The 24,316-nt window shown below is 37.2% G+C and overlaps 1 protein-coding gene across 3 annotated transcripts in view; it reads left to right on the forward strand.

The window, feature by feature from the left end:
- Positions 1–24,316, forward strand: part of opn7b (opsin 7, group member b) — an 88,871-nt gene that overhangs the window by 49,513 nt on the left and 15,042 nt on the right. For all 3 annotated transcript variants that reach the window (XM_036132787.1, XM_012862258.3, XM_021316255.2), the window contains 3 exons: positions 14,518–14,605; positions 14,694–14,856; positions 19,570–19,697. In XM_036132787.1, coding sequence (XP_035988680.1) covers positions 14,518–14,605; positions 14,694–14,856; positions 19,570–19,697 — 379 coding nt within the window. The remainder of the gene's footprint in view (positions 1–14,517; positions 14,606–14,693; positions 14,857–19,569; positions 19,698–24,316) is intronic.

The following is a 24,316-nucleotide window of genomic DNA, read 5'->3' on the forward strand; positions in this document are numbered from 1 at the left end:
AGTTGGTTGAAGGATGACTGCAAAACTTCTCAAGTTTGACCCCTGAACACGACCTCTAGAATATGGTATAATCCTGTCCTACTTATCGACAAATCCTATTTTTATTGGAAATAACAGGCTCAGAATGGAAGTACTCCGTGACCTTTAGATAGGACATGACCTACAATCTTTTCATGACTCACAACCCAAATTACAACCACAAAAAGCGACTGTGTCAAAGAATGCAAAGCCATTTTTATTTTTACCAAAATTGATGCAATATTATTAAAGCATAATTTATTTTTCTATCCTTTAAAATGAATGCTCTGTTCAATACACGCCTAAAGAAAACTAATAATTAAAAGTGGTAATAAATGAGACAGTAACGGTAGTGTTATATAATATTCTCATCAACTGGATGTTTTATACAATTAGTCAAGAATATAATAGTTGAGCTATAAGGAGTAGTTCAGACATCAGGTTCTGTTAATATTTTGTAAGTAGGTAAAGCCTTACCGCAAGTAGATGCCACTCACGTTCTGTTTTCTTAGTATACAGCCAGATTACTATTTTAAACTTACTGGGGTTAAAACCAATGTACAGTTAAATGTTTTAAAACCTAACTTGTGTTACCTCCAGAGACACCTTAGTGTTCACTCACTGCTTTGTGGAATACCTACCTGGAGACTTATCTTCAACAGATGCGCTACTGCAACTTGTCTGGTTTAAATACATCATGTATAAGTCGCCAAAATCACCATTCAACCAGGACCAGCTGTAAGCCTTCTTGCAACAGACACAACATACTTACCTCCATGAACTTCTTCTAATCTTTCTGCCCTTAACACACATCATCATTGGCTTCCTGACCACTAACCCAGAAAAGGTTTCCACTACCAACGTTTACACCCTGTGATCCCATGCAATACTCCAGAGCAACAATGCTACATTAAACAAATAACAGCCAAGCAAGAATCACAATTACTGGAACCTAAGACTTGTCTGTTAACACTTAAAACAAATCACTGCAACTTCTAATGTGTTTTTTTTTCAACTGAGTAAAATAAAAATCGTTGGAACATAAAAAACATGTACAAAGAACTAAGAGTATGCATAAAAGTAAAAGGGTCTAAAGAGCTTAAGTTATAGTAGCACAGTTTTAGAGGTTTTACACTACTTGACTTATATGGTTGGCAAAGCTTATATGTGTTACGTTCTGAGTAAGGGTCTGACACAAGATCAGTTTTGGTGCACTGCCTCCTACCTTCATGTAGATAATCACTGTTTCTGTTTAAATAAATCCCCTGCTGCAAACCTGACAACACCTTAAAGGGTTGATGAAATAGGATTTAAGTAAACACACTACAGAAATCGGCTATATGGTCTGCCTCTCCCAGATTAGCCATTAGCTTTATATCAGAAAACTATAAAGTTACCTACTGCATGTGAGACAACTGCTCACAACTTTTTAATAGATTCACAACACAAAAATTCTCAACTATCATTTCAAAAATGAACTTGTTTAATGAAAGTAAAGTAACTAATCTGTGGTACGGGTTGTTGATAAGCCAAACTGTTGGTAAAAAGTATTGTCACTTTAGTCACAATACTCTATACATGAGTACATTATATTTAGAACACTGTGATCTTAAGAACAACTTATGGAAGTGTTCTCACACGGCATGATTGACATTTAAGAATTATTTAATTCAAAAGTATCAGCCTATCAACTAATATACTCTGCAAGGTGGTTGGAATAGAGAACCATTTTATCCATGCATTGGTTACAGATTATTTGCTTGACGATGTCCTGTAATCATACTGAGAAGACAAAAGGTATGAGCAAACATTGTTTCGCAGCTCAGTGGTTAAACAGTGGTTAAAGGTCTTAATCTTTTGTAATTTAAATGAAAATTAAATCCCTCATATTACTCCTCCTGGCTGCACAGGCTCTTTAGATATGCATCTGCTAGCTTAACAGCTTCCACAATGTGCCAGCTGCACATCGAGATAGTGCTTCTGAAGAATTATGGTGATGAAAAACATATGAAAAGAGAGAGAGAGGCACACAATGGTAAATTATGATTTCAAACTGAATATGATGAATGGAAGTGGGATGAAAAATAACCTGTTGGAATGCATGATCTGCTTTTAGGCATAGACAGGATTTTGGCATTGGTACAGATTGTGGCATTAGCATTAGAGTGGAACTGCAGAAGAGTAAGAGCAGTTTTTTTTTAAAAAATGTAGCACAGACGTTTTATGTAAAATTGAAAAATATTAATTAAAATAAATTCTATTAATCACTCCAATATAACAAAACTCTTCTGAGAATTGGGTTGCAACACAGAGTTTGGGAATAAAAACCTTTCAGATCAGTGAAAGAGTCCGTGTCTTATAAATGGATTTATAGACACTTGGACAGCTGTTCAACACCTGCGTCTTGTGTTTTATTTCCATCTGAATGAAAATAAAACATGATTTTATCTGGTACATAACCCTGAGAAGATTCTTGGAACCCTAAGTTTATACATATGGTCCTCAGTTGGAATTATTGTTGAGTTTGACAAAAATAGTAAAAGATAAAGAATGTACTGTTTCAAATGAAATGAAAAAAATTATATTTCTTCTGGCCCTCTTAATGCCTTGGTGATTTCTTGACCCCCAAATTTATTCAAAGAATTTTTTGAATTCAGTTATAAAAAGTTAACTCTAACTTAAACCAAAATGACAACTTTTGTAATTCACAGGCAAGGCCCACAGCGCTATACTTGGAAGCAGGTTTTACATATGAAAGATTTATCAAGAGCTCTCACTTTTTTACACCTAACATTGAAGATCACACGCAAGGGGTACAACAAAGCTGCTTGTTAGGTCAACCAAGAGATGTGCATGGCAATGTAAAACCGAAGGAGTTAAAATCAGAGGACCAGTCATTATGACAAGGCTAGAAGAAAGTTTAGAGAGTTTAAGCTGTTTGTTTCTAAAATTTAGCCTATAATAGCAACTCAATTTAGGCTGTTTTAGGCACACAATTATCAGTTTTGGCTAGATATATCTAGCAAAGGTATAATGGGTAAAATAAAACACACGCTAATCGTGCACTGCTGTCCTTTTCATCTTTGAATTTTCTCAGGTAATTAATCAATTAAGAAGCAGAATATGTTAAAAGGTAAGAATTGAACCAGCATGGTCATACTGAAAATCCCAAACTGAACCTGAAGTTACTGCTAGTTCCTTTTCAAAGTACAGAACGCACTTCTTTAGTTGGCTAATCCCCACTGTTTGTGTGAGCATGTAACTTAAAACAAACAAGTCTCTTTTTTGCAATTGACCAACTCATATGGGTGACCAAAACTGATGCTAACACTGAGTAAAAACCATCTGATTCTTTTCCAAAGTTATAAATGAAATGAAACCTGGTTGTCCTCCTTATTAAAGCCTCCCCTTCACTTGTCCACATTTATACATATATTTTCTTGTTTTTTTCTAGTATATCTAAGAAGACTTTAATAGATTTAAAGATGTTCAGCTACTTGATAAAAACCTTGTATTTGAGGAAGAAAGATTTGGGTGTTAAAATGTGTAGTTGGCAAGATATGGCTTACCGACAGTGAAAATATTCTCATTATTAAACATTCAGATGAAATTAAGGTTGCCTTTTTTGCAGAGTGATGTTTCTACCTTGACCATGAGATCAGCAAGACAGTTTTGCTCATCAAATATATTTTGTGAAGGACTTATATTGTGATTTTTCTTTCAATGCTTTGAGTTTAAAGTACACCATTCAATTATGCCTCCTTTTTTAAAAAAAAATTAAAAGATGGTTTCAAGAACAAATTAGTCAGTTTACTTTTCAACATCTGTGTGTAATGCTAAGTCCAATTGGTGTTTAATGAACAAACCCTTAAACTAACGACTTGCTGTGAAGATAATAACTGTGAAGAATCGCGATAAAGATAAAAGTTTATTTTCAACAGTTTTTACCAACTTAACACCTGCTATCTTTGAACTTGCGACTTGTAAATTGAAATGTGGGCGTGGAATCATACCCATGGGGTCTTTAAGTATTTCTGTTTTCTAAATATATTCAGTGGAAAAATCACTGTTTTTTCTGGTTTTCACAATAGCTTTACTGTCTTCAGGGTATTCGCTGATCTGTGTGCACTGGGTGGATGCTTTCAGTTCTACTTTATTATTCCTCTGTCCCATTTTCCTTGCGGGTAATCTCCATCATTCTGCCTTCAATTCTATGCGTTTGACAGTTTCAGTTATGGGATTTGTCTCATCCCTCACCAGTCTTCTCCTATTTTTTACAGCCTCAAATGCTTTTTTACAACATCGCCATTTCCCACAACTCCTCGCTGCAATATTGCCCCTTGCCCCAAGTTCCATTCATATGACAGTGAGGCTTAAGTTGTCACTGATGTCCTCTACAATGATTAGCCTCAATTCCACAATTCAGCACCAGGCTGACAGGCACTTTATGACTTTCAGCCTCTCTTTGTGGCACTTTTCCCCTCTTGAACAAATTGCCATGAGCATGGGTTCTTCTCTTACACTGCCTCATTGCTCTACCTCACTGTTGTTCAAAATGTCTCTCTCTAGACTTCATCCTCTCACACTGATAATCCAACCATGCCCTTTGTACCACTGAAACTGTCCAGGGAGAAATGGACTGTAGAAGGGTAGTAGAGAGGATGTGTGTCTGTGTTGGGAGGGGGGGTCCCTATTCCCTGTGGTCAACAAGCAAGTTGCCCCCTTGGCAAATCCATGAAGGGGGAACACAAACAACTCAACTCATCTCTAAGGCCAATAAAGACAGACTAATTAACCTAACATGCATATTCATGGGAAGTGGGAGGAAGCCAAAGTATCCAAGGAGAATTCATGAAAACTCTATGCAGACTAAGCCCCAGTCAAGATTTAAACCCAGGGCCCTATTGCTGCAAGTCAGTGATGCTGACAGCCGTGTCTCCATGCAGCCTGCTTATGTCTATGTGTGTAATTTCAGGGTCTAATTTTCTCACTCTACTGATTTCTACTGTTCTTCAGTCTACTGTTCTCCAGTTTTGCATTGTATTACATTGAAATGACTGTCGTCATTTAAGCTTTTAACTTTTTGCTCTCTCTCTTTTTCTTCATAGTAGGTACACCTGGTCTGGCGTTCTGTTAACTGTGACATCATCCAGAGAAGACGGCTTACCCGCTACTACCATCTAATGTAGAACAGATTACTAGATCAATGTGTGCTTCTGTGCTTTTTTTGTCTCTCTTGTTGTGTCTCTGCTCTGTCTTCTGTAACCCCAGTCGGTCGAGGCAGATGACCGTTCATACAGAGCCCGGTTCTGCCGGAGGTTTTCCTTCCCGTTAATGGGGAGTTTTTCTTCCCACTGTCGCTTCATGCTTGCTCAGTATGAGGGATTGCAGCAAAGCCATGTACAATGCAGACGACTCTCCCTGTGGCTCTACGGTTCCCCAGGAGTAATTGCTGCTTGTCGGGACTTTGATGCAATCAACTGGTTTCCTTATATAGGACATTTTTGACCAATCTGTATAATCTGACCCATTCTGTATAATATGATTGAACTTGATTTTGTAAAGTGCCTTGAGATGACATGTTTCATGATTTGGCGCTATATAAATAAAATTGAATTGAATTAAATTGTAATATAGCTCCATTCATGCTAATTAATCCCCTTACTCAGTCCCTCTGTACTCCATCTGCCTGGGCATTTTCCACCTGCCCCTCAGTATATGTGCTCACTGGTTCTTCCCTGGATTCTTCAATACTGCTTGATTTTCCACCTCCACCTTACTCTGCTCAGTTTTGTGTTTGCGCTTCCTGTCCTGTTCTCATTGGGCCTGGCTGTGAGTGTATTTTATCATTAAATCCTTATTTTCACCATGCTACTCACAAATTCCTGTCCTCGTTACTCATGACAACAGAAACACTTCCTCCCAGATTCCACATCTTCCGCTCCTGTACTTGTCCCCTCCGTTCCACACCACCTCTGTGCGTCCGTGATTCCTCCTTCTTGCTCCGCTCTGAGTTCCTTGGAGCTCGTGCAAGAGGTACGAGTTCACGCCACGTTCACGGGGATATAAAAGGAGCCGGAAACAAAACAAACTTTTCACTCATCCGGCATCCGAAAAGTTCTGTGTTGCTGATTATACATTTTTACTTCCATCAAGAATGGGTGAGTACATTGGCCACCAAAACCTTAAAATCATTTTATTTTGTTCTAGCTTACATTAGTAGACATTTCAACTCACACTTCACTATTTTATAGGAATTTCAGTGGAAAATAATGGGCTGTTTCCACTTCATTACTTATAACACTCACAATTCAAAGTCTTCACTTTTTTTTTTGTCCTCTAATGTAAAACTTATATATTTGGATGTTTCCACTTATATATATTGGTCTTACTGAGGAGTGTAAAACCTTGTAATATATAAGATATGCATGCCCACTTGAAGTATAAATCTTTGCTGTTATATTTTTTATAAATCATTTGTATCTTGTTTTGCTCAAACCTTTTAGTCATCTCTGAACATTTTCAATAACAAAAGTCTTTGTCTAAGCTACCGGTGGCAATGAAACCAGGTGACAAATTAAAAGAACAAGCTTGACCCCTCATACTTGGAGAGGTCTAAGAGATGTGGATGGATTTTCTTTGTCATTGCTTGGTCTCATTAAAAAGAAGAGCAAACTGAGTTAAATGAAAAAGTTGGTCAAACTTATAACTTTAATGTTAATGCCAGTAAATTATGTATGATTAGAGCCTTTTATGGCCATAATCTATTCGTGTTAGAGAGCTTTCGCTGTGACCCCAACCAAAACGCCTTGAATGGCATTCCATTTCTCAGGCAGATTTCAAAAGGCTTTAAAAATCAAGGACAACATGTATTCTGCCATGTTATATGCTAGTTCACCTCAGAATTTCTTTCATGTCTCTACTTGTAACTGCTTAAGGGGTCTATTGGCTTCAGAGCATTGTCATTACAGATGTGTGTCTAGAACCACTTGAAAGAAAGCAGGGCTCATTCAGGTTTGTTTGGCATTCCCAAGCTCAAAAGATAAAAACTCACATTCATGTCTAAATGTGATTAGAAAGATGAAGAATGTTTAATCTTTCAAGTTAGATAATGCTAAATGCACGGTTGCAGGAACCCGCATTGCTCTGTACAACCGTATGTCAATTACAAAAATAGATTCATATATTACTGGCAGAGGTACTTTTTCCCAATATCAACTCATTTCTTATCCATATATGTCTTGCAAAACAGTTTTTTAGTAGATTAATTCAAGAAATTACAGCTTTGTTATAAACGTTGATTGTGTCAAAAGTTTTAAATGTCTCTTGGGCCCTGTTTCAGAAAGAATAGCTGATCTACCCTGAGTAGAAAGCAGCTACTCTGAGTAGTTCTACCTCACACTGTCATATTCAATGTTTTCAGTTTCAGAACACGTGATATCAATCAGGTAACTAAACTCAGCGTCCGATCAACCCCGAGTTAAGCACAAGCATGGTAACAAAGTTCGCCTTTCCCCCTAGAGTAATAAAAAATATTTTATGAAGCCATATGGAGAATATTAAACCTCAAGTAATAAACAGAAACAATACTGTTGCTGCTGAACAATACGGAGCCCTAGAGGGGTCATCGCAAAATGTTTTGCATGTTGAGAGAATGTGCGCTCGTTTTACTAAATTGTGCTCTCGTTTAACTAAATTGTGCACATGTTTTACTAAATCGTACGACGGAACCGCAGGGTTTAAAAGTTCACTGCTTGCGATATATGTTCTTACACTGTCCGGCCCAACGCTCTGATGCGATCTGTCTGCTAACACTATACGTCCAAAAACCACCCGTCGGACTCAGCCCCGTAGAGAGATGGCGCTACTAGGACTCATCTAACCGGAAGCCAAATGTCAACAGTAGAAGAAGAAAAAGGCGGAAGTGTCGATGCTCACTGTTAAATATGAGACTTACTAGTACGAAACGCGCTGCCTTGGCAATTCTACGAGTTGCTCCTCCGTAGTTTGACTCCACGTACCGCCGTCATGCTTCTCTCCACTCCTATATTTTCGTTTCAGAAGATGAAGAAGAATTTCCTTGTTTGCGCATGCGGCATGCGCGAGGTTGGGGGAAATTCGGCTTGTAGACGGTCGTAACTCCGCTTCAACAGCAGGAAGAGCACACGGTCACTCACGAGGGCCGACTGAATTTCAAACATGTTTGATTTTCATCCGATTTTCATCATCAGTGGTCGTGAGAGGCGAATCGCCCCTCGTTACCCCCTGTATATTACACGACACAGGACGCATGATCAAGCTGAAACCAAAAAAACAAAAAATTAAACCAAAAAATTCTCGCACGACTGAAGAATCGGCCCGAAAAGGTCAAAAACTCGTACAGTGTATGCCCGGCATTAGTCACATTTTTCTCTGTTCAAACCTAGAGGTACAGTCCAGAACTAATTTGGTTCAGTGTAGCCTGTGTTTACTTCCTGGTTCCTGAGCCAATCATATGAGAGTTTGCACGGTTCCCAAAACAGAGCTCAGCATTTGGTATTTTATTTTGGCAAAAGAGCAGCAGCCTGCTAACATGGAAGCCAGTAAGAGAAGCAGAACAGAAATAGAACAGAATAAAACAGCATATAACTATCCTGTGTAAGTAAAAATTCAGTGCAAAAACGGACCGTTAGGTAAATGGTGGGTGTCCGTGAAAGGCATTGTGTATATGGTGTTCGGATTTTAACCATTATGTGTCATTATTACTTATTGTTTCTTTAACAGATCTATTATCACTTCATTTGTTTCTTTTTTAGGATTAGTATGCTTTGAAACTTTATCGCCAACAGTGTGTGAACAGAAAAAAATGCAAGAAAAGAAAATCCATTTACCAACACGCTTATCCCTATTGGGGTCACAAGGGGTTGCTGGTGCCTATCTCTAGCTGTCAATGGGCGAGAGGCGGGGTACACCCTGGACAGGTCACCAGTCTATTGCAGGTCAACACAGAGACAGACAGGACAAACAACCATTCACGCACACACTCACACCTAAGGAGAATTTAGAGAAGCCAATTAACCAAAGAGTCAAGTTTTTGGACTGTGGGAGGAAGCCGGAGTACCCGGAGAGAACCCACGCATGCACAGGGAGAACATGCAAACTCCATGCACAAAGACCCAGAGCAAGGGTAGGATTAGAACCCATGACCTTCTTGCTGCAAGGCAACAGCAACAGGTACCCACTGCACCACTGTGCAGGACTGAGAATTAATAAATTAATCAAACACTACTTAAAACGATGACAAGATATACTGTGACATCACCTTTCTAGTATAACAGAGTTTAGGTTTTAACTGTGTTTTTTTCTGTAGCAAGCACTATTTGATTAGAAAGAGTGTTTTTTGTGTGTAGACTTAAAATATTTTCTGGATATAACAAAGTTGGAATTAAAGTATCCAGCAGTTACTAAGTTGTATAAATTTGCAACCTACACAAGGCATTAGTGTTGTGGAGTATATATTTTTTTCCAATATAATCTCTTTGTTTAATGGACATTTGCCAGATTACTAAATGTGTGGGTAAAAGATTAAGAGTATGTGTAATTTAAGAAGTAGGGCATCACAGGAAAAAAGCGTAGGAGTCATGAACTTGGTTGTTTGCTGATTTATTTATTTTTTTAATAAAATTTAATTTGTAGATTAATGTTTACGATTCAGCAGCTGTATAAGACTGATTACTGGGTTGAATATAAACACCAGAAGGGAGCTATAAATATTACTTTTCAATTATTGGAGAAAACATTGGACTCTGAAAGTCTGTGATCTTAACAAATAGTTTCATAATTGTGGTGTGGTGAATACATGTCTTACAATACATTTTTTTATTTTTTATTTAAATTTTTTTACACCAAGTGAGAAAAATATGTCACAATGAGAATGGAAGTCGTTTAATACAAAAATACTCTGCTAAATGATGCACTACACCGAAATACTACTTTAAAGAACAATTTTTCCCCCACAAAATGTCAAATGTTTAATTTAACTTTAGAGAAAAAATAACAATTGGAAAACTTATTGCCGTCGAACGTCAATAATAAAAACATGGAGTGCCTCACTTGTCATGGAATAAAAAGGAACAAAGTTTCTGCTTTAGGCATATAGGTGTGGATTGTTTTAATGACCCCAACAATCTGAAGTCAAGCAACAAAAGTGAAATGGCAGGGAGGAAATAATAATGGCCAATTCTTTTATAAACATCAACATTTTTCAGGTCATTGTTTAATGCAAGGTTCACTTATTCATTTACGGATGAGCGTTTAGAAAAGCAAGTAGTGGCTTAAATCTGGGGTCCACTGAGTTCTGTTGAAGCGTTTTGGTCAACATCGCAGTGAAGTAATTCATTAGGAACAATTTACAGAGGCAGGCTGGCTTCATTTGATGATTCACAGAATTTTAAATCTCGAGTCATTTCAAAGACTGGGGATTGACCACTGAACTGTAATGTCATGTTTTAAAAGCTAGGGCTTTTTAAGAATGTAGGGTTAGAGTTAAGGTTTCATGATATAGCAGAGTAGACATGCAAGCTATTCCCTCTATTGTGTTTCACATATTTAGAACTTGAATGTTATAGAAAGGCTAAAACTGTTGCATTAGTTACAAACTAGCTGACAATGACAGCTGTGTATCTGACATGTTGCATAAGAAAAGATTGGTGAGTCACAAACAAGCTTGGTGAATTGAGATCACCAAGTTTGTATGTAGTCTTGTTGCAGAAATGCAGGTATATATTATATTTTTGGAGTAACAGTAGGCACATTGTACACCATTTTAAACAACATTAACCATGGGTTACATGAGTCCATGTTTCTCACAAGAAATAGCTACAGTTGTTGAGATCATCTAATTGAAAGAGCCACTGTGTTAGCTAAAACTGCATAGTTTGTAACTTACTCCACAGGTACAAGACAAGGGAAATATTTATGTCAACACCAAGACATTGAACTTTCTACCAATCTGATATGTAAACGCTCTAGCATGGAATAGCTTGAGGTTAAGTAATGTAACCTCATTACATACTGTGGTTACAGTAAGTAATGTACTTATTGATTCCTTTGGGATCAATACAGTATTTTTGAATTCAATTAAATTTTAATGGTGTCCAACACACTTGAAACTATGCCATAAGAAATATTTTCTCTTGCCAAGATATATATATATATATATATATATATATATATATATATATATATATATATATATATATATATATATATATATATAAATGCATGGCATGAGGGTCACACCTCTAAGACAATGCATTTACACCACCTTCAGTGGTGCAGAGTTTAAATGAGTGTTACATAAAGCAAGAGCAAGAACCCCTAAAAAAAACATTACTTGACCTGAAGGTATTCCATGTGAGGTAAAGTTACCACTGGAGAACTGACTTTGGATTGTGTGCATGCTTTTAAGAACAGTACAATGTGTTGAAGTTTGAATACATTTTTTGAAAAGTAACAAACATTTTTAGGACTTGTGATATCAGCCAAAACCCAGTTTGATTGGAGGCGTAACCGCTTATGAGTAATTTTCTGTGTAGTAATTATGGTAATATGCTGATTAATGCTACAAATAAGATCTTATGTATTTATTTATCTACCATTTTGGCATGTTATTTCACTTACTGTCAAAAAAGTGTACAGAAAATTCATTATGTTTATTTTTTATTTCATGCTGACAAATTTATTACTACAATATCTGTACTTTTGGATCCTCTTTATTTGATCACAAAACAACCGCTATGTCCACATATCATGCTGTACTCGTGTTGGTGAACTTCTTTTGGAAATTCATAATGCCCCACCACCTCCCATCAGTCCTCTTAATAGTCACCAGACCTCAAGCCCCCCCTCCCCACCCCCCCTCAAAAAAACATCAGAGGAAACTTAGAAAAAAGGGCAGATGTATGATAACATCACAAGCTACTTTTTGTAAGACTTTTAAAGAGTGGTGCCAGGAGGGCCCAGATTCTCACAATCAGCTTGAGTTCACAGAAAAATGCAGTCATATTGGTGAAGATTCTCAGTCATCCAGGACATGATCAATCCAAATAAATAAATAATAAAACAACTAGACTTCTATTTTGACAATAAACCCTAAAACAGGACACCCAACACACTGCTTTGATTTTACATAAACCCTTGTGTCTTCTCTTATCAGGCTACATAAAGGCCACATAAAGCAATAGCTGAAGATCCACACAAGCTGACATGAAACCGTTTTTACACCTCTGGGACCTTTTGAAGATTTAGCTAAACTTTGTGTGAAGATTTCAATATATCCAAGAGCTGCTCCTTTTTAACCCTCCAGGTGATTTAACATGTCTCTTTTTCTTTAATATGCAAATACAGGTAAATCCACTGACTACATAGAAAAGCTATGAATACATTTTCATTTAATCTCCAACCATCATTTTTACAGAAACATTACCTCAGCAGCTTGCCTCGTTCGCGATGAATTCTGAATTAGCAGTGGGTCATGTAGCAGGTCATGCTGAGCATGCAAATCAGTGGCTGGTTTCTGAGACGAGACTGATTTGGAAGTAAAGGGTGGCATTTAATTTTGCCCCCCATCTTTTCCCTGTTTAGTGAGAACAAGAGTTGTCAATACAGAAAAAAAATGAATGAGCCTGAGAAGTGTCCCATATTAGGTGTAAGCAAGTGAGATTTGAATTATGACAAGATCCATCAATAGGCATGACCTTAAACACTTTAAAGATTGTCAGAGTCTTTGTAGGTTGACCTCTCATTCAAGACCCTGTTATGTTTTGTCCAATATTCTGTGAGTAAAACAAGTATTGAATGCATCAACATTTTTCGCAAAAAGATAAAGATTTTATTATCATATTTCCATAAACATGAAGGTCACCAACTTTTTGTTGTAAGATAAAATGCACTTTTATGATAATGCCAACTTTGAGGGAACTTTACAGTTTGCAGTACAGTCATTCCTTTTCAAATTTAGATAATTCAGTGGTGGTCTATATAAAGTGTAATTGTTATTGTAGCTCCACATGCTTCTCTTTTACCCCTGTTCTGAGGTGCGTCTGTGAGCAACTCGTTTTGGTGTGGTCTTTAAGATGCACATGCACTGCTCAGGTTTGATATTAAACCCTTCTTTCATCCTAATTGTGCTCAAATCTTTATGGTTGTGGTGGTCTGGTTTATTATTCTGATCTTTAGTTGTTTCTACTGATTTTCAATCAGATAAAGGTCGGATGATTGACCTAGCAATTTTACTAATTTCTCTGAAACTACTTAAGAGTTTTCTTGGCTGTGTTTTGAACTACTACTTTGCTTGGAAATCCAAACTTGTTTCCTTTTCAGATTTTAATCAAGTATGTCCCGCCATGCATCTTTAATCATTCTCGCTTTAATTATATGAGGTCTGCCAGTACTGTATGCTGTAAGACAACTCAAACCATGTTCCCACGTGCAAACTTCACTTTTGGCATAGTGCTTTAGGGATGATGAAGCATTCTTCCTCCAAACATGGTGTTTGTAATGATATCCAAAGAATTCAGCTTTGGCCTCATCTGACAAAAATATATTGTCACATTATTTCACATCATTGTCCAAATATTGCACAGAAAACTTTAACTGAGGTCCTATATGTTTTTTTCTTCAGCACTGGAGTCATGTGCAGTGAGTGTGCATAAAGGCCATAGTGGAGTGAATTACTATTTTTATATGAAAAGCTATAGCTGCTATTTCCAGATCTGTCTGAAGCTCCCTGTGAGTGCCTCTTTGGTTTTGGACAACTCCTTTGTTTACTTGTTTTACTTTTTTTACAGAAAGAACTCCTTGTGGTGGCGCATCCGGGATTAACTTAGTTTTATCTGCTTTGAAGTTATTACTCTCATGGTGATCACTGAGGCATTCAAAAGTTTAGTGACGCATCTGCAACCGTTGTCATTAGCGTGTTTTGCAACAGTAAGGCATTGTTGTGAAGGTCTCCTTGCGTTTATCAATCATTCTACTCTGTCCAATAATTTGGTATGGAGAAACCATTTAATTGGCCACCAGTTAATATGAAATCAGCTGATGTTGATTTGCACATGGCAGTAGGAATGTTTTCTAAATACGGACAAAACTGAGCTGATGTCTTAGCTTTCTATGCTTTCTTGCACATCCTTTTTTGTTGTTTTCAATACTGTACATATTCCATGTAACATTCCCCTGTAGAACATAAAACCTAATTAACTGAATAATTTGTTTGGATTTTTTTGTATTTGGGGATTACTTGGGTTTTTGAAAATATCTGGTGCTATATTAGAAATATATTTACTGTGAATAACAGTGTTTTTTTTCCAGTATGTGTACAGAATATTTTTACAGAATGTATGTTGAATTCAACCAACAAATTGGCTCGCTTTTCAAAAATCCTTGGATTAAACAGGCCTACTATAAAAAATGTTTATGTACTGTAATTTCCTCTACTTTGTTTCTTTTGTTTCACTTAAGATGGGAAATGCCTCCGAGATATTTCTGTTCGTGTCCAGAATATCAAAAGACAATGACTTCATTATGGCAACACTTTACACCATTTTTGGTGAGTTAATTAAACTTGTTACGTGTTATTGATAGTAATGTAAGTTTAGCTCCTATCTTCCTTATTATTTTACCTCTCTGTCTTCTAGGTGTGCTGTCTGTGCTGGGGAATGGGATCCTGCTGTTTGTGGCTTATAGAAAGAAGTCCTCCCTGAAGCCGGCAGAGTTCTTTGTCGTCAATCTGGCCATCAGTGATTTGAGCATGACGATATCTCTGTTCCCACTGGCCATTCCTTCAGCCTATGCTCACATGTGAGTGGCTTGTGAGGTGCTAACAATGGTTGCTTTTAGCTACCGTGAACTGGGATAACATTAGGACATTTTCATACAATTAAAATGCACATGAATATTTTTTTAATAATGCTTTTTAACCGTTTTGGGTTATTTGATAAAGAAAAACATATAACTTGAAGCATGGAATCCTAATTTGGGTGCACAACTTTAAACTCACAGGAGCAAGTATCTACAAACAAAATTTTTTGTGTAGCCACCACTGAACTTCTGGGAACATTCTTGCAGAATAGTTGGCAACTGTCTTATCAGAAACAGTCAAGCATGTTTAATTGGATTGGTTTTCTAGAACAAACCAGTCTTTTAAGCATAACACACATTTTCTATGGGATTGAGTTGCATTTGACGGACTTTTAACCTGTTATATCCACTTCAAAGCCTTGTTTTATGTTTATTTGTAATCATTATCCTCCTGGAACACCCAGCTGTTACCAAGTGTCAACCCACTGTTGACATGAAATTAGTAGAAATAATTTTACATTATTCCACACAATATTTTACATTGAAATTTACCCTTAGTATAATGATGCCACCACCATGCTTCTCAGTTAGTTCAGCATTCACATGTTTAAAATCCTCACCTTGGCTTTTCAAAATAATCTTCTTGTCAGTGTGGTCAAATAGCTCCACTTTTTTCTTGTCTGTGCATAAAACCATTATCTAGAAACTGTGCTGCTTCTCCAAGTGAAAAGCTGCACATTTCAGTCGAGCTTTTATGAATTGGTAATTATATCAATAAATGCTAAAAGTATTGTCTCCTGCTCCAGAGCTGAATAAAATAAGGTCAAATACTCTGGTCTTTCAGGCCATTTCACCCTTAACATCTGCTCCTTCTTCCATCCTTTATCTATCCATTGGCTAAAACAACTTTATTGTCCAGGTTGGAGGTTTTGGAGCTAAAACACACATTTGCCATGTGTGACTTATACCTGTGGTGAGGGAGCAGGTCTCAGACTAAATACTTTAAAAATATTGAAAACAAAGACCTTTTTTAGCCTAGCTTCAATTAACTTAGTAATGTATTTTTCATAATTATCATTCCAGAGAAGCTAAATGCATCTCTAATACATGCTCTTCGGCCCAAATCATGCAGAAATGTATGAAGCGTGAATCATTTCTCCATTTTTGGAGATCCTATCTTTCCTCTCCTGACTAAGTAGCAGAGATGGTTACATTTTTTTAGAAGATCCACTGCCAAAACAGACACAAGAGGCCCGATGGTAAAAGAAAAAAAAAAATCTTGACATTTTCATCCGATATACCCCATGAGAAAAGTTTCTTTGTTCTTCTCATATAAAACATTATTTCCTAATTATTTGAATCATAGATCAATTAATTTTTTCTCACCAATTTCATACAGGGTTTAATTGGCTGATCTCAATGGGCTGCTCTTGTCCATTTAAAGTAAGCCTGGTATTTTCCTGATCTCCTGCTTCTGTCAAAAAAATATAATCGTCGGTAGAATTTGTGTTGATTATTTCAAATTTTACCAAACCATCTTCTAGATCGGGGCCACCAACCTTTTTCAAACTGAGAGCTACTTCATTGGTGTTGTGTCAGACGAAGGGGTACCAGTGCTGACCTTTGAACAAGAAGAGTCAGAGTTCAACTTAAATTTATGTAAAATAAATACATTTTCCATACTTTGTTATAGATATTGTCATTTTTAAATCAATATAAATGCAAGCGTGATGAAACAAAAAGAGTAACGGAATAAAATATAGTTTTAGATGCAGATCACTGGCAGATTGTGTTTTTTTTTAGAACAGACTCGTGGGCAACACATGTGGTACTCGGGGCCACTTGGTGAACCCTGTTCTAGATAATAACGTCTGAAAATGTCCAAGTTTGCTGACCTGCTGAAACTATTATTACCTTCAGGATAATTAAGCAGTCATAATCAACTAAGTGACCTAACTGTAAATTTTCAACTTACAATATACAAAAATCAACAATTTCAGTTGCAAGTTTGTATCATAGTTTGCACCCAGTCTCCACACTTCTCTTGAGTATTTTTCTTGTACTAAGAGTGGATCTTAATCAGAGAACCTCCTGCTGTTAAGACATTAAATCTGCGATGTCACTGAAGGTCTGGACCAGGTTCCTCAGACATTCAAGGTCTGGTAGAAAAATCCTCGGGTAAATTTATCCATTAAACATTTAAAAGAGGTAGTATTCACAAATGAATCATCACTAGGTTTTGACAAAAGTATTGTCTGCATAATTAACACTCTTTAAACTTTATTTTTTAACTTTCAGCAGAACATATCCTGTCAACAATGTTCAAACTTTAATAAAAAAAACACTCACATGAAATAATAATATATTTGTTTTAGTTCAATCATAAGAGCTTGTGACTCAGCTGCAAGATGTTTCAACTACAGTACTGCCACTCCAAACAATTTGCTGTTTTTTCCCCCATCCAATTCAGTTGTGAAGAACCTCTCAATGACACTTGTAAAATTAGAGTTGAGAGCAGGTTGTGAAGGGACCTAAATGCAGTGTTCAAGTTTCAAGAGGAAGGCCAGTGAGGAGGAAACACAGTTTTATTGTAACCACAGTAAACAAAAATAAAACCGCCTGAAGACTTACTGACATGAATGAGGTTAAACCAGACAGTTAATCTAAGTTTACGTTAACACTGCAGGTCTTGATGCTCAGTTCTCACTTTTTTGCTGAATTCAGATTTTATTTCATGAGGTGGGTAGTTCATATTACTATTAAATGCGGCCACCATCAAGCTTCTGTCTAAACGGTTCAAGACTGCAAAGCGACCCGCATGCGTAGATAACAGAAGGAGACGTCACATAGCGGAAGTAATAGAGAATGTAATTGTTTCTAGAAGTGTTCAATAAAGTTTTGTTAAAACAAACTTGAAATCAAAAATGCGGAGACATCGCTCCTTGTTATTATTAGAAAGTCTTTTATGGAGCGTTAACTGCTACTGCTGTGTGTGGGTGGGTAGTGAGAGACAGGAGAGTGACATGAAAGACAGATAACATGCGACATGACCGTTCAGACTGCGGACGTTTTGAAAAATAGGCAATATGTATCCAAATTAGTACCACATATGGCAGTGGAACAACATTTTTTTGTTGGCTGGGGGGTAAAAAGATCAATATTGGGACGCTCACACTGCCATGAAAAAGACGGATTTGGGTCGTATTTCCCTGCAGTGTGAACGCAGCCTAATTTGACACAGTATCAGAAACTATGCGGTGGTGTTAATGTGGAGCAATGTTTCGACAATATTAGTTGTGATTTTCCTACACTGCTTTTATATTTCAGTTTCTTCTGTCATCGCAAAGTTCCCGTCATGCTGAGATCAACGAGAGTCCCACCAAATACATCCATCCAATATATAACTGACAAGAACAGTTTTAATGAAAGAAAGTTAGCCTAAAAAAATACTGCATTTTAATTTTAATATTTATCACATTGCTATTGTAACAATGACAGCAATTAAATATATTGTGCTTCTCTCGTTTCTATTGGAAAAAGGGCGAAATGGACTTATACATTATAAATCTGGAACAATCTTTAACATAAATCTGGACAAAAAACTAACAATCAAAACTATCTGGTACATTGAACTGTACGTTCATAGTAAAAATGGAACTGCATTCAGTTATAAGAGTTTCAGTTGTTTTACATGTGTTTATACTTTTTTACATAAATTTACACATCTTTCTTGAATTTAACTTTTATCCTTACATGCAACAAAAAATTACATTATTTTACATCCAAGTTTATATTTAATAAATGTACAACCTGGTAAACACTAAATTATTTATACTGCATATTTTAAAACCATTACATCATATTTTATACTTTCTTTTTAGCATGACAATATTTTCCTAAAAGAGACACTGACAAAATTTTAGTTGTTTTAAAAAAAAATAATAATAATAAAAATAAACTTTGCAATTCAGTTGAGCAACACTGTCTCTGGGTGCGAAGGTAAAGTAACGACCACCTTACACCTCCAAATACACTGTCTTGCATGTTTTATTTGCTCCAATAAACCATCATTAAAACAACTGAGTATCCTTCTCGGCATATCGTCAAGTTCTCTAGGAGCTTATTAATCGCAATCATTACAGTTAAGTGAGCTGAAGTGGGAAACATCTAAAACAAGAAGGGTTCAGCAAACGAGGGCATCTTGTAAAGTGATCACAATAAAAACAAATTTCCTCTGTGTTTTTAACAGCTGTAATTCAGCAGTAATGCTGAAGTCTGCTGCCAAGGTGCTTAAAATAGCCTTTTTGATATTTGAATCTGCCATCAGCAGGGCTTGTTTCCGATAATGACAACAATTCATAGATTCACAACACAGTTATGTTGTTGTTGTAAAACCTCAAAATATCACAAGAATTGCAATTTTTGTTCCTTAAGCGTCCCCCACTTCACCTGCTGACCTTCTCTATTATCTTTTTCTGGTCCTCTAAGGATCTGCGGATGTTAGCTGTCAAACAGGCAGGTGTCCAGTCAAAGTGTATCACTATCCGCCCGCCGTCACTTTTGACCAGTTGCACTACAGTGAATTTATTACCTCTCTCTCTCTCGTTGTCTATGGATTAGGATGTTTTCCTGAGAAGGCTTGTACAGGCATATTTATTTAACCAAGATGTCATTCAGTGACACGTGTTCTTTTCTGTCTCTCTTTCTATTCAGGTGGCTATTTAACCTGACAACCTGCACTGTCTACGCCTTTTGTGGTGTTTTGTTTGGCTTGTGCAGTCTGTCCAACCTCACGGTGCTCTCTTGTGTTTGCTGGCTCAAGGTCTGCTGTCCAAACTACGGTAATCAAAGCACTTTTTATGTTGTTTATTAGGCATCCCTATGGAAAAAAAATCATAACCAACGAAACACTACATGAGATGATAGTGATTAAATAAATTATAAAGTAAAGGCTGTCCCCAAATAAAATTAACAAGTAAAATGAATACATATCAGATTTTTTGATCTATAATTTTGGACAAAGATATGTAATATAAATTACCTTTATAGCAGTTTGAGCCAAATCTTATAAAATGCTTATCTTTACTATACATTGAAAATGTTGTGAGATGATCAAACCTGCTTTGCCAGCATGAGGAGATACAGTATGTGATGGGGTAGTGATTTTTTTCTATTACTATCTACCAAACCCGTGTGTTACCTTTGCTTGTGGAGACATACAAAGGGTTGTTGTGAAACCAACTGTATTTGTCACCCTTGACAGCAAAGCAGCACCTTTTCATTTTCTGTGCTGATTAAGGTTTAGCTCAGAGTTTCACCACACACCCTGTTTCACAGCTAAACATGCAGCAAGCATATCTCTAGATGTAAACAATCCATCCTGGGAACCTTCAGAACAAACACCAGATTGATATAGACAACTTGGCACTGAAGTGCATTGGTGTAAAACACAGCTCTGCAGTTGTTTTGTACTCTAAGTTTAAGCTGGATAACATGTTATCAAGTAAATATGTTTAAAATAGTTTTTTTTCGGTCTTCTCAACCAGATAGTAAATGACTAAGGACACTAACCATTCTATGCTCATTCATATTAAGCTTACACCTTATTCCTCTGCAGTGATGCCCACAGCTGGTTCATGTAATTTATTTACGTAAAAGAATGCACCCAATGTGAGTCAGAACACACCTACAACGAATAAATCATCTCATTTCAACTGATAATCAAAGTGTCCACAAATGCCTACATGGTCCCCCAGCTCCGCAAGCAGACAGGTTATCTTCCTATTGTTGTGCCTTGCACACATACCTGCACCCACTCATGTCCTGATGACAGCCAAAAATACACAACACATTGTAAAGAGGTGCGTGGTGGTGAAACAAGGACTTTAAAAACTGCTGTGCAAAAAATAAAGGTGTCCGACCACCCTAACAGTGTTTTATTTTTAAACGTTGCTCTACGGCCAATAAAGCTAGAAGAAGAAACAACACTGCGACGAACACAGAGGAGAGAACAGAGAGATGCAAAAACATTGTCATTCTATGTGTGTCAGGAGTTTCCGAGAAACTCAGGAGAATTTTCTCCAAACACAACAGACCAGTAAATTTCAAACCTAATAACACTCTCAGACAAAAACTGGTTCATCCCAAAAACACCCAAACCACAGCTGAGCAGCGTTGTGTATGTGGTCCAATGCAGCAAGGACTGCTCAGACTTAGGAGAAATGAAATAAACGCATGGCACAGCACAGGAGGGCCAGCAGCTCTCCTATGCTGGGAGACAATGATGTCCAGATTTTGGATAGGGAGAACAGATGGGTGGATTACGTTTCCAACTACCCCAGTGTTTACAGCTCGGTCTTCCAACTTATTCCAAAGAGATTACATCAGCAGTCTCGTCATGATTCAGGTGACCAAGTACTCCACTCACACCAAGCAACAGCTTCTAACGACCCGGGACAGTGGCGGGTGGGTCATTGATTTGCATCTGCTTGAGAAGGTGCATAGGAGGATGGGCCTCTGTGTCTTTTAAAAACAGCAGTGCACCAACTATAAATTGCTCAAGCACGAGCCACCAGAATTGACAAAGACTGCTGGATAGGTGTCACAATGTTTTCAGAAAAACTGAGCGAAAGTCCGGTTGCCTCCCATTTAAGCCTTTTTGCTGCTGCTCTACTTATGCTTCTGTTGGATGTAATCCTTTCAGTGTTCTCCTTTCCCTCTCTGTGTATTTGTCCAACAACATCCACAAGCCATCCAATTATTGAAATTGTAGAATTTCCTTGGTGCACCCACTGGAATAGCCAGAGATACTTACTTTTAGATCACAGTTCATGCTTTTCAACCAACATCTCAGATTGTTGATTCCATATGTTGACTTTGTTTGTTCATGGACTATTTCTAAGTTTCCTCATTGTTCATCAGGCACAAAGTTTCTGACAAAAACAAGAAGGTGGTTTTGAATAATAATGTTTAAGGCTAAGCAAAGAACGCGGTGTATATTCTGACTTTTAAATTTGCCAGGTTTTAAACAGAAGATAGGTTTAAGCAATTTGAATGGACAATGGCTGTGTCCAAATTCAGGGGCTGCATCTTTTCGAAGGACCCGGCCCGTGTAGATTGGGTCCTTCGATGATTTGCGGAAATGAGAAGGCTGGAAGAGATCAGTTGTGAAACTGGATGGTTTAGCCTTCACCAGCGATTCCCACCTTTATCTCAGCATCTGTTTCTTAACAATCATGATGGCGTGAAGCTGAAAAAATACGAAGCCTAAATGTTACCCCTGCTGTCTCCACCGTAAATAATTATTCACGTTTTTTATTTTGCCCTTTACATATATATTCATATCTTTTTATTTTATCCTCATTAATAAAGAAGCCATTTGAAATATTGAAAGTAACTGTTGTGTTTAAAGATCTACAAACACAACTCTTGATAAAATTAATTGACGACAAATACCATTATTTTAAGTAATTAGTACAACTTTTAACAACTTAAACACTAATATTAACTTTATGAAGAAAGTTCAAATCAATTTATCTTTCCACAAAATAATAAATTAACCCAACATTAATATTAGATTAGAATCAAGCACCTGGGACTGTGATTAATGGGGTAAGATTCTTTTCCATGGAAACAGACTATGATTACTCAAGAAACTCTGGCATAACTTAAAATAAGAACAGAAAAGTGTCTCTTTTCTTTACCAGAGAAATACATGTGATTCTAGTCTTCAATAAAGCTTTTGTTAAAAAATACTGCTGTTAACATTTCCCCAAGAGCCCAGCAGGAACACAAGTACAACACTGCAGAGGTCTCTGCGTGTGTCTCCTGTTTCTAGTATGCTCATGCCACATAAAGTTTACAGGTGCCCAATACTTTCCGAGTCTTACACAGTGCATTGAAAAGGTGTTCCGATCCGTCATGTGGGATATAAATCTAGTACTGCATATCACCTGGAATACATCATCCCTACTGTAAAAATGTTTGTGGCAACGTCAAGATGTGGCAATCGTTTTCTCATCAGAGTTGATGGGTTGATGGATGGAAGACGTGAAGCTGGTGCGTGGATTCACCTTCCAGAAGGGCATAATCCTTAAAAACACAGCCAGACCTAATATGAAATTGTAGATTTCATTCTAATTTGGCCATGTATTGGAATGGCCAGGTCAAAATATAGACCTACTGTATATCCAATTAAAAATCCATGGGAAAGAAATCATTGTTTGAGATGATTATTTTTCTTCTTTTATTACTGAGTCTAACCCGGCAAGCCAGATTGATAATGTGTAGCACTCTACATTCTTCTCCATTATCAGTCATGGACTATGGCAATCAAATTCGCTCAGGGAAAGGCTGGACATTCATCAGAACTTTGCAAGCTGATTGGGGCGAAGCAACACCTCGTGCCCGCCCACCAAAGATTGGTTTAAGCCAATGAAATTGAAAGCAGCAGACAGGGTGCTTACACATCGCAGTTCAGCGGCTGGTAAATGAATCATGCTTCATTCTCTATGAATTCTGGGAGCACAACAACATGTGCGAGAACCACCTTCAGACCATCTACAGTAAAACCTTCCAGAGGGGGAACTCCTGAGACCATTACCACCATGCTTGTTCCTGCTTCTTGTCAGGTCCTCAACATTAACTGAAAGCTCCACAGCACCACTCATCAGTCATGATCAATGGGTGTGAGGAACAAGCCGACATCTTGTCAACACATCGCCAGTCCACAGAAACACCTCACACTCCTAAAACGAACGTCACTTATGAAGCCATGCTGATTAGTATTTATGACTTCCCATGTTCCTTCAAAGTTCAGTGGTAGTGCCAGTAGCACACGTGTGGGTCTGTTTACGCTTGTACAAGAAGAAGCTCTTTAACCCTAAAAGCTATGAGGTCATCAGTAACCCATACGATGGTCTAATTTCTTCGCTGACATCAGCCAGAGCTGAGCCAAAATATCAGTGTGCTTGTTTGTTCTTTTTAAGGACATTGAACCATTTATGTTCTGGTTATAGGATTATATTCATAGTTAGGTTTGGTTTGAATTTAGATTTTTTTTTATTATTGTTGTCATTTAAATTGAATGAGTGTCCTCATTAAGATAAAACATTGTGTGATGCTGAAAGAGAGGCAGTATGAAGCACTTAGAACTACACTGTATCAATTGCAGCAGCTCCAGGGAGCTCATTAAACCATATTTCTGTAGGTTATATCTTTAATGTATTTAACTGAGGCAATGTCTCAAATATAGATGATATTGTTGTGAAAAAATTAAAATGTAAGCAACAGGCGCTATGAGAAACCACAGCAAGTTACACTGGTTTTTGACCAATCTGTCTGGAGGATTTGATTAAATTTGACTTTGTAAAGTGCCTTGAGATGAGGGTGATGTGTTGTGAATTGCTGCTATATAGAGACAATTGAATAGAGTTGAATTGAACAGGAATTTAGCTTGCAT

This window comes from Fundulus heteroclitus, unplaced genomic scaffold, assembly GCF_011125445.2.
Source record: "Fundulus heteroclitus isolate FHET01 unplaced genomic scaffold, MU-UCD_Fhet_4.1 scaffold_54, whole genome shotgun sequence".
Lineage (NCBI taxonomy): Eukaryota > Metazoa > Chordata > Actinopteri > Cyprinodontiformes > Fundulidae > Fundulus > Fundulus heteroclitus.